Source organism: Xiphias gladius, chromosome 7 (assembly GCF_016859285.1).
Source record: "Xiphias gladius isolate SHS-SW01 ecotype Sanya breed wild chromosome 7, ASM1685928v1, whole genome shotgun sequence".
In the NCBI taxonomy this organism is placed as follows: domain Eukaryota; kingdom Metazoa; phylum Chordata; class Actinopteri; order Istiophoriformes; family Xiphiidae; genus Xiphias; species Xiphias gladius.
This window is the reverse complement of record NC_053406.1, coordinates 12,915,026-12,932,363: the sequence shown is the minus strand read 5'-3', so window position 1 is coordinate 12,932,363 and position 17,338 is coordinate 12,915,026. Positions and strand designations below refer to the sequence as shown.

The following is a 17,338-nucleotide window of genomic DNA, read 5'->3' as shown; positions in this document are numbered from 1 at the left end:
ACTTAGAAGTAGACAGATAGACAGATGTTCAAGATGTGGACAAAGCAGAAAAGGCACATGAGAGAGGACTTTAACTTTCACATGGTTCAATCAAATCATAATCTTAAAGCAGCTACATAGTCAAGTGATTAATTAGCACTTATTGTAAAACTGTACACGCCTTCTGACCGTCACTATTTCTTAATAATTAATAGTATATTCTATTTTCCTTTTTATGAAGTAAATAATAGCGTGTCAGACATATCGGATAGCCTGTCCTCACATTCCATTGCAGTGTAAACTGAAAAATGTGAAGCTGCATCAGGAAATGTTGCACTTCGCTCGCTTTAAATTAGAAAATCCAACTTCAAAAATGATGTGATGTAAATCTACAGACGGAGCAAACTAATAGTTTTCTAACCCTGACATTATGTGACTGCTTCATACTACCAAAGATACCGAAGATGTGACAGGGGCTAAAAAGGACTGACCTACTTTAGTCCAAACTTGTTTCTGGCACATAATATAAAGAAGTCAAATATGGAAAGTTTGGTCTCTTGTACCAAGGATAAACAGAGTTGAAACAGTTAAAGCTACTGGATTCTATTTTTAACCACTAGGTGTCTCTAGAACACACTCGCTACATTGAACATTTTACTTGACAACGTTTTATGGTTAACATTTTAGCTAACAACTGCTGACTTGCACATCTAACACAAACAGAGCAACGTGAGCATCTCAGTGTAATTGTCTTGCTGGCAACCTGCATGATATAAGAGCAATATTTAAAGATGTTCTGCTACAGGGCTGGTGTGTCCTCCTGAAAAAGAATCTCTCGTTCACTGGCTTGCTTAATGCTCTTAACCAGTCACTTGTAAACCTGCGCTGACTGCAGTTTCATACTGGGCATGTGGCATATTATAAAGTAGAGTCAGCTGTGATAGGTCGGCCATGGTTTAATATGAGGTGGCACTGTTTTAGTTTTTGTCAGTCCAGATAAGCGTAACAAGGGCTGGAAGTGTAAAGTACGGTGTTGATTCTCAGTGGTACCAGCAGTACTAGCAATTAGTTTACACTACTGTGAGTCATTTATTTGATGTTGATATAAAAAAATATTGCCTAATTCACATCTAATTTGTATCTTTGTTTTGATTTCACCATCGTTGACATATTAAGGATTAAAGGAAGAATGTTTTGGGGTATTGCTTGCTTGAATGACACGTGTCTCAGCTTATCCTAGTCAGGCACAGTTTGTGCCTTGAAATACTAAACTCTCGGACTCACTTAAACTCCACCAAGGGTTTTGATCTCACATATGTTCCAGGTTTATTTACGTTGGTTCCCCACATAATAAGAGTACTGCATTGTTTTCATTAGACTACAGGAGGATTTGGGAATAGGTTTCTCTAAACTGCAAATGCTCAGAACCTGTGGTCCCATTCCTGGGAGAAACAGATTTTGCAGAGAAATCGAAATAGGAGAGTCTTTTTGCTGCCCAGGCACAAACTCGCAAAAGAATGAAATTCAACAGCACAGCTAAAAATCTGAAGTTAGTGTATATTGGAGAGGGCCAGTAAGAGACAACTTCAGCTCTGAGCTGCAGCTCTTACTGGCCCTGATCTTTAATAGATTGGTGAAAAAATAGGGGGGAGGGAAAACTCACTCACTCACTCACTCATTCAACCACTCAACCACTCACTCGCTCACTTATAACATAACACACTGTTTATTTTCCTTTTTGTTCTCTTACACACACACACACACACACACACACACACACACACACACACACACACACACACACACACACAGTGGCTGCGTGCAGTGGCCGTGTCTGTTGTTGACTGCAATGGACCATGACAGAGAGAACAGAGCATGCTCTCTGCGGTTGTCTTCAACCCGACCACACTGACCCAGAAGCAACAACACACACACACACACACACACACACACACACACACACACACACACACACACACACACACACACACACACGCGCTCCTACTTACATGTGTGCAAAGATTAATTTTCTCTCTCCCTCTCTCAGTTATTTGTATACACATGGAAGGTGGCCATTAACTTAGTGACCCATGCCGCTGATCAAAAGGCCTCGAGTGTTGGCCACAAATATGAAAAGTATGAGCCAAGTGTGTGAGTGTGCTAATGTGCGTATTCTGGTAAATCCACATCCTAAATCTGTGGTTTCCTCTTCCCCATCAGAAAACAGTTTTATTAAGGGGGAGATCTACCTCGCTTTGAGCCGGATACACAGTTTGGTCAATGTGCTGCATCTGTACACATGCTGGCGGTTTTTAATGGAAATTTTCCACTCTGCTTAGTATGAGTTTACCAGTTGAAGTCGGCTGTTTGTTGTGATCTGCATGTCTCTATTGTTTGTATACTTTGCACAAATTGGTCTAATTTCTTAAATTGGGGAGGGAACATGTTGATCTCCACACCCTCCAGTGATTTAATTCCCACCAGAGAAGAACATTCACTCATAACTCCACTGGCCATTTTCCGTTCTAAAAAAAAATCATGTAAACAAAATAGGAGCATAGATTTTGGAATCATGTTGCCATGTGAAGGACAAACTCTTACTCAAACAATCAATAGAAAAAAATGATTTCTTTTTGCCTGTGATTGCAAAAAATAGAGCTACAATAAGAACTTCCCCTTCAAACCAACTTCACTATAGCATCTCTATAGCATCATCAGTGCAGCTAATGAAAAACATTACGTGAGTCGCTAACTCTGCTAGACTACAGTAGACTATGATGTACACAGCTAATGGGTTTGTGCTTAGCCATAGCACAAGGCTTTCCCTAATCTGCTAAAGCCTTCACTTCAACTCCCATGTTTTCCTTCTTATTGTGTTGTGTTACCGTGCTTCATAGTCACATTAATTGCTGAACGATGCTGAGAGACAACTTCAAAAATCCTGATATGAAGCAGATGGCAACGAAATGGTTTTCTTTGTAATTGCTTTGTTACTTGCCTGCCCAATGAAAGAGAGGCCTGGTGCGTCTCATGCTGGGATTTATCTTGGGGTCTCATCTGGTGTACGTGTTTCTATTTTCTTTAGTAGTGGTGGCAGCTTTCCAACTGTGCTGAAGCACCAGTACCTACTGCTCTGTGACCATAGACCACACCAGTTCATGCTAATGGAAATTTGAAGGAGGAGGATGCAATAAGAGGAGGAAAGGAAAAGCTGGTCCACTGCAGTGTGTGTGTGTGTGTGTGTGTGTGCGTGCGCTGGAGGCAATCAGTCACACAGACTGACAGGAAAGGCAGATTCACCGAAAGCAGAGAAAAGTATAACTGAGCCTCACATGGAGCGAAAGCAGAGCAACAGAGCAAGAGGAATGGAGTGAGTATTGGTGAGATTCAGCTCCCCTCCCAAAGTAAAGAAACAGAGCAAACAAAAGAGACAGACTGGTTTGGATAAAGACGATGGGAACTAGAGAAAGAAAGGATAGACATAAAGGAAAAGAGGAGTGTGTGTATCTGAAAAGAAAGAGAGCATTTGAGAGTTTTATACCCCAATGAAAACTCTTTCATTTTAATTTTTTTCAAGATCTTTTCTCCACCACATTTCACCAGTCTACACACTGTCATCATTGCCATGAATACAGGATAATGTCTTTTACACCTTCATTCAGTTAAATACAACACATGTATTATAATTTTGACGATTCTCCATGATTCTGTTGCTCTCAGAGTAGATGTTGTGTGTTTTAACAACTTATCCCAACAACATGACGATCCCGATTGGTCTACTAGCTGCTAACCCAATCCTACCATCTAAGCACGTTTATGTGAGTGACTGAGTGAGATTAATTGTGTGACGGGGTATGGAGTTGAGTGTACAGTAAACATGCCAGCGATTGTAACAATGCAGACTAATGATGATGCACTACGTGTACAGTATGTTCGCACAAGCGTGCCTGTGTGTTTGGCTGATAACAATTTGTGCCTGTGTGTTTGGTCATGTTGTAGAATCTTGCAGTGCACACACTGTAATGTGCATGTTCTGTGGTAAATGAGTAGCTGAATCAAGGACACAGATAGAGGGGACTGTCAAGAGAGAACACAATGTCTGTTATTACACACGCACACACACACGTATACTGTAGACATTCACGCAAATGTGTAAGTGGGGAATAGAGAGGTGACAGGGAGTAAAAGCATGGTCTTTCTCACAAACAGTCTGAGAAAATATGGCCCACTGGGTATTTTTTAGCCATCAGGTCTACCCAGCTGCTTGAATAAAGGGCCAATCTTGCTCCTGTTGTTGCTAAGTTGACGTGTGGCTCGCTGTAGCTTTAAAACATTTAGATTTGCTCCCTGACTGCACACACAATGTCTCTCTCTTTCCTCACTGTCTCATTTTTTGCTCTACAACGGCAGAACTCACTAGACTCTATCTTTCTCACGCCCTCTCTGTCTCTTTCCACACACACACACACACACACACACACGCACAAACACACATCAGCACCAAATCACTCCTGTATTTGTCCGGAATGGGCGGAGGCCTCAGACTGACCTCTCCAGATGGCTCACTGTGTTATAGTATTGTTACTACAGCCCACCATTTGAGCTGCCTCACAGATAATCTCATTGGACCCGCCCCGTAAAGCTTAGGCTGTCAGTAATGCAAAATACGCCAGCTGCACACACACACACACACACACAAACAATCCAGCAGTATATTTATTTAGGTCCTTTTGAAATTATTATTATTATTATTGCCAACTTGGATTTTTTTTGTAGACTCTTGAAGGAAGGAAATTATAAAAATACAAAATTAAAAAAAAGATCTCTTTTGATGGGGGGGATTTTACTGGTCTATTAGCAGAACTTCTCTTTATGACAGTCACCAATGTAAGATTAAATTAATGACAGTCACGGTAGTTTTTTGTCAGTAATTACACTGTGGGACCTACTAAAACATAAGAAAAAATTAAAAATATATTTTATATATCTAATTATAATGTATATTTGCCACTTTTACTTTTCATGAGAAGTCTGTGGTCTGGAATTTCTTACTTTGACATGTCAAAGTGTCTTCTGTGTCTTGTCTGCAATAACACTTCAGTTGGTACTTTGGCAGCGTTGTTGGTCTGCTTAGCGGTATGTCAAACTGCCGGAACCTTAACAGCGATAATTACGAGTCCATAACCAAATATAGTACTATATGTTTACTGTGTTATTGATTTAGAGTGTGTCCTCATCTATGCTTTCAACACTGATTTGACGGGAGCTATTCACAACACCAAGAAAGGTGGCCACTAATTTCTGTGTAATGTATTTCAATGATTTTATTAGTAGGGATTTACTGAATATGTGCAATATCAAAGCTTTGAGGTGCAATGAATGCAATCACACATAGATGCACAAATAAATGCATGAATAATCTCTTTCCACACGCACACACACACACACACACACACACACACACACACACACACACACACACACACACACACACACACACACTCACACACTCACACACACACAAATACACAAATACTTGTCTAATGTATTCACCTCTTCTTACAGACACAGACTGTTCAGGAAGCTCTACAGCGAACTCTACAATTCTACAAACAACAAGAGATCAGGTAAGACTGTCTTTTCACTTGCCTGCCTGCCTGTCTGTCTGCCTGCCTGTCTGTCTGTCACACACACAAACACACACCTGCTCAGTGTCTGTGAGCCTTTCACACTCTCTGCTACCCCTCATTCTACCTGCCTCCCTGCCTTCCCCCTCTCTTTTGCAGTCACACAGACGCACAGAGAGGCAAACAGACAAACACACACATATATAAACATTCTCCTTCACCTCTAGTCTCTGCCTCTCTCTCTCACTACCTGTCAAAACAGTAAAACTCTCAACCAGGCACGACACATACTAACATTGTCCATGAAGCACAGTCTGCATATAAATATAAACACTGGATTGGTACCTCTCTGGACTTAAATTTTTCTTTACTGATTTTCCTTTCACTAATTTTTCTTCTCTGCTTGATTCATATTCAACGTAACTGACCCCTGGTGTACTTTAAGCAGATGGTATATTGACACGCATTGGTCAGTTGTGCGGTGAAGGCATTTTTCTGTGGCCTTCAGAACTGTCATTTTGTTACACTTGTTTCTGTGTGTATCTTTGGGGATGCAATTGTGTGACTTACCAGAATGTGGTTTGTGTGTTTTAGGCATCTGCTAATATTAATATTTAATAGTATGGTTATTTTCACCCATGTTTTTGTAATGTATAGTATCCTTACTATTTTTAATCTAAAAAAATCCCCCCAAAAATCTAAGTGAAAACAAATAAGACTCCTTCTTTTGGACAAATCTGTGTGAGAAACTGAAAGAGCATTTCTCATTGCTGGGATGACCTTGAGCAATCTTTCTGTTGTCCAGATGCTTCAGTGGATCTGCTTAGTCACCAACAAATATGAATTTACACAGGCTAATCAAAGTGTCAGCTCCCCCAAATCAAAAAAAACATATATATCCTCACTTAATGGTATTTAGCCATGCATCTCTGAGACTTTTGCCACCACCAAAATCTCAGCAGCAATAGGTTCTTCAGCTATTCAGAGTCACCTGGCTGTTGGCGTAAAACATTTTTTTTCTTTGACAGGTGTCAGGAAGTTGGCGGTGAAGAGAGGCGACGAGAGAAGAGAGAGGAGAAGTGCCCATTTCTAGAAAATTCTGGTTCAGAGGAAGATGTCCTGCAAATCCTACAGTACATGGCCACCATGCTGGGTAAGTATGTGAAGTGACGTAAGATGTGTGTGTATTAGTGTGACAAAGGGAGGGCAGGGAGGGAAGGGCTTTATACATGTGTCTGTGTGGTCTTCAATGTATATGACCTGATGTGGTTATGTGTTTGTGTCTATATTTAGTAAATACTTTTCATCCCTTCGTTTCTGGCCATGTTCCTTTTTATGTTATTGCTTAGGATCAATTGTACTGTACTGTTATTTTTATTGCACGCCAAGACACGGATAGCTCTGCTTCTCTCCTTTCCCCCTATGCATGTCCTTCAGCATTAGCATTATCTGTTTATGCGTGTGTGGACACTTATACACACGCGCAAAACCATCCCCCTGATGCTACATCTCTAAAACACATTGTAGACACTTGTAATGAAAAAGGGAGATACCATATCATGGCCTAGATAGTGAGCATGCAGACACAAATAAACAACTATTTACACATGCAAAAACACACACACACACACACACGCACACGCACACGCACATGCACATGCACATGCACACGCACACACACACGCACACACACACTGTATGACTCACTCTGGAGGCTTCTACTGTCTCTCTGGCCTAACATGAAAAAACATAAACACACATAGACAAACACATTGTTCAGGTGACTCACCCAGTACAGCTTTGTCCTCCCTCTGTACCATCTACCATCTCTTCCTGCCTTTATCACAGTCTTTTACTTCCTTCTCGTCCTCATCCTCTGTCACTCTGCCACTGCATTAACTGTACACTGTATTTGTTAACTCCTCTTTCCTTTAGTCATCTTCTTATCCATCTCCATCACTCTCCTTTTCATCTTTACGCCATGCTCTGCTGCCCCTCTTTCCATCTCTTTCTTCCTTCCTGTGTTATTTTTAAATCCCACTTTTCCATCTCGACCTCTCTTTGTTGTCACAAAAAATCTTAAGGCCACATTTAAATGAATTAAAGCGTAGAGCAAAGTTGTGCTATGCTTTCCACTCATTTTGTGCTTGCAGTCTATGTGTAATTATAGTGCCTGTTTTAGCAGCTCTGTACACAAGCAGCAACTGGGACAGGTTTCCATGAGTAAAGCAGTGCTGACTTGGTGCAGTTTATCCATTCATCCATCCATTTTATGCTGCTTATCTGGGTGCTAGACATGTTGGCAGCAGGCTATCCAAGTAGCCCAGACATCCTTCTCCCCAGCCATATCTTTCCGCTCTCGCGCAAGGATCCCAAAGTTTTCCCTGGCCAGATGGAATATATAATCCCAGCATCATGTTCTGGATCTGCCCAGGGACCTCCTCCCAGTTGGATGTGCCTAAAATACATCCACGAGGAGCCGCCGAGGAGGCCTTAGTGCCAAAGAAGGCATCCGTGCCCGTACCACCTCAACTGACTCCTTTCAGTTCAAAAAGCAGAGGTTCTACTCCAGACTCATCCCAAATGTTGAGCCCAGCTGTCATGTGAATAAAAACCCTTTTGGCCACTTGTATTTGCAATTCAATTCTTTTGGTCACTAACCAAAGCTCCTGACCATAGTTGAACATTAGAGTGTAATGTAACTCTTGCCCAGTAAAATGCCCACGTCACTGCTGATGCCAAACAAATCTGGCTGTCACTATAATGCTCCCTTTTTACCTCTGTCATCTATGTGTAAACTAATCTGAGTTTATGAGTTCATGTTTGAACAGACACAGGCAATTTGTATAGTTGTGCCCTGTGACGTCTATATTAGTACTTACCAAGTTTTGTTTATATTCTAGCAAAGTTTTGGGATTTTTTTGGTTTTGTTCTGTTTTCTCGTGTCAGGTTTTATTTTTATTAAATGTCATTTTTAATTTTGCTATAATCCTTTAATCCTATTTTTTTCTTAGTTATTATTCAGTCAGTAGGCATGTCACATGATTATTTTATCTTATATAAATTTTTGTTTTATATTTTATCTCAATATTAATTATTTTAGTGAGGCTTTGATGTTTGATTACTTTGATTTTCTGTGGTTGATATGCTCAGATTATTTTTGCTGCATTATAATCTTGGCCAATATGTATGAGGGCGCAGATGTAATGTTCATTTTCATGTAAAAGGCAGCTGTAACAGGAAATTAATATACACACTTAGGGGGCTAAGTGTTCAAGTGCAGATTTCTGCATTTAGAAATAATACTGAAAGACAGCGCACTAAGATTCACGTCTGCAGAATGGTTAATGGCATGTCGCCTAAATCATACTGTAGGTATTTATTGTGTTGTGTATCACTGTCTGCGACATTGATAATTTGTGTGTATCCTCAGCAGAGTGCAATTCTGCATCGCTCATGCTGATGTTTGGCCTCTCCTCTCTCCCAGGAGTACCATTCTGTGAGCTGCGAGAACATTTCGGAGAGGAGTTCTTTGGCCTTTGCTTTGAAGAAAATGAACGAGTGCTTCGGGCTGTAGGCGGCAACCTCCAGGACTTCTTCAATGGTTTTGACGCCATTTTGGAACACATTCGCACCTCCACGGGGCGCCGTGCCTCATCTGAGAGCCCGTCCTTCCAGTGCAAGGATCCCCACGAGGAGGAAAAAGGGCAAAGAAAATTGAACAAAGTTGGAGAACGAGGAGAAAGAAATGGAAGAGGGAGGGTGTTGCTTCTTCATTGTTTCAACCCTGCTCCTGTTGTTGGATTGGTCATGCCAGGTTTGATCAGAGCTGTTGCCAGGCGGATCTTTCATTCAGAAATTGAGGTGGAAGAGGTGCCGCCTCTAACTCCCTTGCTGCCCAATGAAGATACGGAACACACGGATGGTGACTCCACAACCCCCACTCCAACTGCATCCCCCATTGCCTCACCCTCCTCGTCCCCATCCCCTCCCTCTCCTTTTTCAACCTCTGTTCCAACAGTTTGCTTGTCCTTCCAAATCCAGGAGACATGCCCTCCTTCCCTCTCATCCCTCCCAAATGCTGCTTCAGGGAGCACCAAACGCCCCCCCCTCTCACTCTCCACCAACCCCAGTGATCTGCGCATTGGTCTGGCCACGTTTTGCCGTGCGTTTCCATTCCACCTTGTCCTGGGGCCTCACATGGAGCTACTGCAGCTTGGTGAAGGACTGAGGAGACAGGCTCGCATTGAGCCTCACCGGAGCCTCACATTCAGGGACTGTTTTGAGATTGTCTCACCCAAGATGGAGCCTTCGTTCCGTGGCATTCTGCTGAGGCTTGCATCCCCATTTACCATCCGTACAAGGCCCGATACCACACAGGCTGGCACCAAGGAGAAGGTAAAGAGATGACACTGTTGTTCAGATCCTACTTTTTACCACATAAAGAGAATTATTGCAGGGATAGTAATGGCTGGGTTACACTAGAAAATAAGTATTTTGTACCATATGCTGTCCAACTATTTTGGCAATCGAAAGTATTCATACTTTACCCAAATGGTAACTCTTGAAGGCAGGGTGAAAAGCCGGCTGTCATAGGGAGTGGCTGCGAAGTGGTTCCAAAGCAATCCGACCAACCGATAAGCAGTTCTGGGAAAGTGTACTTTACTGCTCAGTAAACTGAAATCCAGTTTCAAATTTAAATAAGGTCTCTGATGTGTTGTTTCTTTTTTTTTTTTAAACAACAAATCCCCTGAAGAAACCAAAACCACTCATGAATTTAGGCATAGCTTAAGCCTCGATGGAGCACCATGGAGCAACCCCATTGTCACCCAAAAATCATTTAAACCCATGAAAGAGTAATATTGTTGCAGTGGGTGACATTTTGATCATTAATCATTATTAAAATGATCATTGCTGGTAGTTTATTAAAAATATCTCTCTGCCAAAGAGTTTAATATCACAGGAGAGCAGCTTTTTTGGGTTTACACCGCCGAGAGGAGTAAACTACACTAGCTTTGTTTATTGTAATGCAGAAATATATCACCCAAATGCTGTGGTATGGTGCTTCTGTGTGTGTTTTTCATAGTTTGTGGACAACAATGAAGTTGTAGACATGCAAGATAGTTGATGCACAGATGATACTTGGAAGTGGGAAAATTAATTGTTGGTCATTGTATGGGATTGTTGATGATAAAAATATAAAATATGATAGATTCACTGTGAAATACACCAATTTTATTGCAGCTTTAAGTAATTGGTAGTTTGTGTTAAAACTGTCCTTTTTTTCATGTATGATTTATTCCCTCTGTGTCACAGTCACGCACAGACTGTTCTGTCCTGGAAAAAGAAGTAAAAATAGGGACCTTACGCATCTCATCCTCTCTGTGCTGTTACCTTATCAAATGACAGTTTGTAGTGTTTCATTGGAAATAGGTGAAGTGCAAGAAGGCCACAATTTGATTCAATTTCCAGTTTTTTACAAATGTCCCAATTGGATGCTATCACACTGGTTTCCAGGGTGTTATCCCCAGGAGGATGAAACGCAAAACAGACTGTAGTGTCTGAGTTTGTTGTAGTAAGTTCAGTTATTTGCTGAAGCTCTGTAGCCCTATTGCTACAGTTTGGGTCTACCATCTTCAATAAAAAAAGAAGAAAAAAAAAATAGAAAAATCCAACTGTTTATTGCACTCTGTGTCTATATCCCATTCCACTACATGTTGCATCACAACTGAAAGCCAGTGATGTTTTTGCAAGAGTGAGGTTTGAATTGGTTCCAATTTACCAGAAACAATTAATCAATTTGAGTTGTATGCAATATCCAGTTCTTTATTGATCGGATGGTTTGCGCAGACGGTCAGTGACAGCACCAAACAGCCTGATGTTAAACAGAGCTGACAGAGAAGAGATTGATCAGTCCAACTGCTGTGCTGTGCTGTGCTGTGCTGTGTGTTTGTGTGTTTGTGTGTTTGTGTATGTGTAAGTGAGCTAGGTACGTCTTGAGCTTAAGTCACACACTCAAAAGTAGGAGTATATTTGAACTAAAAAAAGTGCTGTCTTCATGGACATAACAGATATATGCTCATTGCAAACTGATTGTGGCATGTTTATAGTACAGGGGAAAAGGCATTTGTCTATTACTGCAGAGACTCTATTGAGCACAAGTGGGGCTATTGGTGGGTGGGAGGCCGGTGAGGGATCATGTCCCTGTCACTAGAAACTCCTATACCCCCTCCCCAGGCCTGTGTGGAAGTTAAAAAAAAAACCCAAACCAAACAATCAAATAAAAATAAGGTATGTTTCTCAATAATATTTTATATCTGTAATTTTAAGGATACAAATAGAAGGGGTACAAAAACCGACTTTCAACAAAGGGTACGCTTATGTTCTTGTATAGTGTAAGTGCCACTGATTCTAAGGCGGTTCTCAGCCATTAGTTCAGCACAATTCCTCAACTGAGGCATTTAAAGATTGTGTTTCTTCTTTTCTTTAGCTGTTCGCTGTCTTAGTGGTATCTTGTCTAGCTCGGGGCTAGCTCTATGAGTGGACCAGATGAGAGAAAGAGTTCTGTGAGAATGACAAGTGCGCATTGCTAGGTCTTATGTACACAAACTGTTTGGGCGTTTCTAAGCACACTTGCTATTTTTGTCCATGCAGGCAAAGCGAAACTATCTGCAAAATGGTGGGTGAATATAAATGGTATATGAATTGGATGGTATGGTGGTAGTTACTACTTCACTGGTTACTTTACTTGTCTCATAGTCTTTAAAAAATCACAGTGGAGCATGACAAAAATGGCTAACCAAATACAGAGATGGCTTCTCCAAAAAGGAAAATTGTATTATTTTAATAGAGAGTGGTAAAACGTAAATAAACTGCACCAGTGATCTGCAAATGATGCACTTAGAAGTGTCATAGCGCTGTTCGCAGTAGTCTTTGAACTGGCACGTGAATAGAACCCACAGACACCTAGCATCCTCCAACTGCACTCAAGCCTGTTCATATACATTTCTACACAAAACTAATACAACTAGCATTTGCAGATTATGTCATGTAATTTGTTTTAGTTTGCTGCAAGATGCAAGACAATAGGGGTGTGCTGCTGCTCCAATTTAATTTATGTGATGTCAATGAATATTTTATGATTAAAGGATCACAGAGGGCAATAGATCTTGTATAAATATTGTATTTAAGCATATAATGTAAAGGATTACTTACCTTATCTATTATTTAGGGTTGTAGCTAATGATTATTACTGCTTAATTTTCTTGATTATTCAATTAATCGTTTTGTCTATAAAGTGTCAGAAAACAGTGGAAAATGTCTGCTAAAATGACCCAAAGCCCAAGTCTATGTCTTTAAATGTCTTGTTTGATTTGACCAAGAGACCAAAACCCAAAGATATTCAGTTTATTATTATGCATGACAAAGAAAAGCATCACATTCTCACCTTTTAGAAGCTGCACCCAGCAATTGTTTGGTTATTTATGCTTGAAAAATGACTGAAATTACAATTTTATAATAAAAATAGTTGCCCATTTATTTTCTGTCAAATGACTAATTGATTAAACAACTAATCAATGCAGCTCTGCTATTATTATAATTTAATAGTATAAATAATGTTTAGTGCCTTTATCTGAAGAGATGACAACAAAACACAACTACAGTAGGTAGGTTCACAAAGCCTCCATACATGCATGCAGATGCACATAATAATGCACAGTACTAGTAGCAGTAGGATTCCCCTCTTCAAAGTCAGATCTCGAGTACCACTGTGGCAAATCTCCTCTCTAGCTTTCATCTTGTCTCTGTCAGTGTCTCTCATAAATTCACTGTCATTCTCTCTCCCTCTCTCCTGCTACCAATTTCTATTTTTTATGCCTCCTTGCATGTGACGGCAGGGGCCGAAAGGCATTTCGATTTTCAGATTGTCCGTCCTATTCTCCTGAATGTGATATCTTAGGAACACCTTGAGGGAATTTCTTCTATAAAATTATACTTAATACCTTTTACTAAATTTCTTCAGCGTCTTCACTACATATACTATATGAGTCTGGACAGACATGGATGTAAACTGCAACTTGACTGGTTGGCGGAGGTATACAACCATGAGGTGGTAATTCTGGTTGAACCTCACAAAGCTTTCCTGTTTCTCCTCTCACACATTCCCAGCTTTTTAATTTTCTCCCTCTTACGTATTCAGTTTGTAAATTAATTTAAAAGAGTTTACAGCAGTCAAAAATGGAAACACAGCAACATGCTCTTTCTCCTGTTTCCACTTCTGTTAGAGTTCCCCGATAAGACAGACTTTACTCTGCTTTTTCTCTTTCACCTTGCGTTACATTTTATGGTAGCCGCACAGATTGGATCACTCACAAATATGTGGGCTACTGTAGCTTTTTCAGGTTGTGATGAAACGGTATCTTAGTTTAACATTTCAAAATTATTTTCAATGATATCTCTTTTGTAGGACTTTGCGGAGCAGAGGAAATACAGTTGTAATTTCTGTATAATCCTTACACTAAAGATGAATGTACAGTGAAGCTGAGGTTTCTTGTCTTAAAAGTTTTAGTTCACTTTTATCCAAAATTAAAAGATATAATAATGACTTTTTTTGAGTTTATTCTCTTTTTTTGACGGACTTTTTTCAAAATTTCATTGATCACAGTGTATATCGTTGTTGCCTCACTAATTAAAACAGTATGTGTTCGTGGCTGTTCACACTTACCATAGTGTTTTTTTGTTTTATTTTTAATAAACCATTTATATGATCAGAGTTTTAGCCTTTTTAGATGCCAAATGGGTGGGATTGGCAATGTACATAAATTACTGACAGGAAGTTCAGTCACACGGCTGTATTTCAGCTCAGGGTTAGCTGAGGTATCTGTGTTCTGGTTCTGTACAGTAATAATCATTTGTCTTTCTCATCTGTCCCATCTACTGCCCACTGGTCGAAAAGGTACTTCAGCACATTCATGCTGGTTTCACTGAGTCAGTGTAGCTGCCTTTTCTGTTCCCTTTTGCGTGCGTCATCAGTGATCAGAACTAGCACAGCTGAAGTTTAAGTTAGACACTGCCTCCAAGCTCCAAACACCGTCAGCAAGACACCTGAAAGATTAGTGTTGCAGGATGTTATTGTGGAACAGGATGGGCGGTCATTGTTTTTCTTCATTTTTACCATATGAATCTTCTGTCACCTGGGCAGAGAAGCAGAAAAAGAACCGAGAGAATGAGAAGGACAGGCTGACATTTTCACTAGAAAGGGCAGAGAGAGAAGGCGACAGGCCAAGGTAAAGAGGCCACACTCCCCTGTGCTGCACTGTGTGTGTGTGTGTGTGTGTGTGTGTGTGTGTGTGTATGTGTGAGTATTTGAGTGGCCTGTTGTGGATTTTCAGTTTCACTTCTTTCCTGTCTTCACCCAGGGACATGGGCTGTGCAAGAGACATCCAAAGACCTACTGAAAAGGTCAAATCGCTTCTCTTTCTGTCTATCTGCTTAGTGTGAGCACGGTGGTCAGCACATAGGGGAGTGTACAGAGTGTACAGTTTTCTATATCCTTAATATGAAACCTCCTTTCCTAGGTTTGTTGTCTCTATGTCAGACACAAGTGGAGCAGGTTTTGACATGCATTAGCCAAGTTTTAATATAATGCATGAGAGTTTAAAACTACACGGAACTTACAGTAACTTCATCATACAAAAGTAGTTTCATCAATACATGCTTAAGTGCTGAGCTGCTCAAACAAACCCAGAATCACTGATTTATCATCTTCAGCTCCTCTGACCTGGTGGAAGTTTTATTTGCTTTTTTATTTGGTTTTGAAGCCAGGCACAGAGCTGAACCAAGACCAGATATTGATCGTGGGGAATAATACGCAAGTATGTGGGGTTAAGCCTGTTTGATGTATAACAGGGGAAACATAAATGTTGATGCCATTTGTTTGGGCCAAGCTGTGGATGTAGATTTACTTAGGTGCTGATATTTTCTTTATCTTAAAAACAACAGGGTGAATAAGGAAGAGAATCCATGAATCACAACACCTGCCTCCACAGGAGTGATGCCATTGCTGTAAACAAACAAAAGTTCCCAGACTCTTTGTTTCAAAGAGTCATCATCCTGGTTAGGATGAGTCAGTGCTTTTTTATGGTCCTGAAAGTCTAAGTCAGTATGTTTGGAGTATTACATGTTGGTATAAAAATATAACGAGATCTGGAGCCTAAACCAGCAGTCGTTTTGGCTTCAGCTCATCGTCAGCAGTTGTTGACAAAAGGCATGTTTTGAGTATTCAAATGCAAATCCTGCTCTTTTCTATGATGTTTGTACTACATGTAACAGGTTAGTTGAAAACCGAGATTGACCATAAGGAAGATTGTGAGGACCAACAGATACTTGCTTGAGAAACCATCAGGATGCTCAAATCTGTAATACCATCCTTGACAGTTAACAAATTTTTAGGGGTTTCTGATCGAGGTTTGTTTGTGTGTTCATTTGTGCACCTGCGTGTCTGAGTACAAAGAGAATCTTGAAATTAGCACCACCTTTGATCTGTTTCTAGATAAATCACTGCCGTGACGGTTTGTTTGTCCGGTGGAGAGCGCTTTGAAAATCACTGCCCTCTTTGCCCCTGTCTACAAGGAGAAAACACCATAAGTAATGAACATGACAAAGATATTTTTAGTGTTGAAACAAAGATAAAGAGAATAGAGATATGATTGTTGGTTTCATACTTTTTCTTTTTTAATCTACTCTCTCAGGCATACCAGTCAGTTGGATGAAAAAATTATCATGAAAAAAGAAAAGATGGCTTTCTACTATCTCAGAAAAGTCTTCTTGAGTTATGCCTACGACAGATGAAGCAGCAACAACATTTGGCCAACACTAGTGCATCTACAGTGACATTGATCAATGTGCACTGTTCCTGACTAGCTGAGTGAGAGAAAAATGTCCACGTTCTGTTTGTTACTAGAAAGATTCAGAATATTTAGTTAAAAGTGCTAAATTACAAATCATTACTAGATGCTGAGGTGATTTCAGTTTTAAGTTTTACTTCATTAAGCCAGGACAAGTTATCAGAGGGGACCCTGATCACACTAGCCAGAAATCAGAAATCAGGGGCTTGGTGTGGACCATCCATCATCAGAAATAACTCGGACGTTATTGATAAAATACTTGGGAATAATACAGGTCATTTCACCATTCTGGCTTTTCAAAATTAAACTGTTGGCCTAAGAGTTGTGCTAAAATATCTGTTAAGGATATTTTAGATGCAAGTAGTCTGACTTTGATTGTGGTCCACATAGAAACCAAATTCATACATTTCTGGAGGATGTCTTTAGATTGGTATTAACAGTGCATGTAGATAATAAGCAGTATGAACCGTGTTGACTCAGGTACGAGTCTCTTCGCTTTGCTTGGCATCAAGTTTTTTTTTTCTGTGAAAACTTTGTTTGAGCACAGCACTGTGTATTTCCAGTGACCTTTAAATTCCCTGGAGCTTTCCAAAAGCCCGGTGAAAACCATAAAGCCAAGAAGGTGTGTGTGTGGTTGTTACAAGTCCTTACTGCTGCAGTCTTGGAACTCACTTGGCAAGACTGCCTCGCTAACCTGCCTGCTTGGTTCACTGTCAGCTTTACAGCAGCACATTAAATGTGCATCTTGTAGCACCTGTGGCTAGCATTGTTCCCATTAATGTTAGCTCAGTTGTTATTGGGCTGTGCATGGGTGTCATGTCTTCA

General features: G+C 40.4%; 1 protein-coding gene across 1 annotated transcript in view; it reads left to right on the top strand.

The window, feature by feature from the left end:
* The window catches only part of gucy1a2 (guanylate cyclase 1, soluble, alpha 2), a 41,951-nt gene that overhangs the window by 1,226 nt on the left and 23,387 nt on the right, over positions 1-17,338 (top strand). The window contains exons 2-4 of the mRNA XM_040131576.1: positions 5,545-5,606; positions 6,635-6,759; positions 9,094-10,004. Coding sequence (XP_039987510.1) covers positions 5,545-5,606; positions 6,635-6,759; positions 9,094-10,004 — 1,098 coding nt within the window. The remainder of the gene's footprint in view (positions 1-5,544; positions 5,607-6,634; positions 6,760-9,093; positions 10,005-17,338) is intronic.